The sequence below is a fragment of the Nestor notabilis genome, unplaced genomic scaffold, assembly GCF_000696875.1.
Source record: "Nestor notabilis isolate BGI_N333 unplaced genomic scaffold, ASM69687v1 scaffold32749, whole genome shotgun sequence".
In the NCBI taxonomy this organism is placed as follows: Eukaryota; Metazoa; Chordata; class Aves; order Psittaciformes; family Psittacidae; genus Nestor; species Nestor notabilis.
Window position 1 is genome coordinate 1 of NW_009942913.1, and position 335 is coordinate 335.

Sequence of the window (335 nt, forward strand, 5' to 3'; positions counted from 1 at the left end):
TCCCTTCCAAAACAAACCAGTCTGGGATTCTCTGATTAAACAAAAAACCTCAGACTGTATATTTATTATGTTGGTGCATGCGTATAAACAGACTGAGCAGCACTGCTTGGTGTCCCTGTTCTCCCCATCTCTCCTATAGGCCTTGCCAAGCACGGAGCCATTGGTGTCACCCAGCCCCGGCGCGTTGCCACCATCTCAGTGGCGCAGCGGGTGGCCGAGGAGATGGGCTGTTCGCTGGGGAGTGTCGTTGGGTACCAGGTCCGCTTCGATGACTGCACCAGCAAGGTAGGGCTCCGTGTTCCTGCCCATGTTGTCATGGCGGGGGCAGGGGCTGT

The 335-nt window shown here is 56.1% G+C and overlaps 1 protein-coding gene across 1 annotated transcript in view; it reads left to right on the plus strand.

Moving 5' to 3' along the window:
• Positions 1-139: 139 nt before the first annotated feature.
• The window catches only part of DHX40 (DEAH (Asp-Glu-Ala-His) box polypeptide 40), a gene marked incomplete at its 5' end in the record, with an annotated part of 13,599 nt that continues 13,403 nt past the window's right edge, over positions 140-335 (plus strand). Inside the window, one exon of the mRNA XM_010021636.1 lies at positions 140-285. Within this exon, the coding sequence (XP_010019938.1) occupies positions 140-285 (146 nt within the window). The remainder of the gene's footprint in view (positions 286-335) is intronic.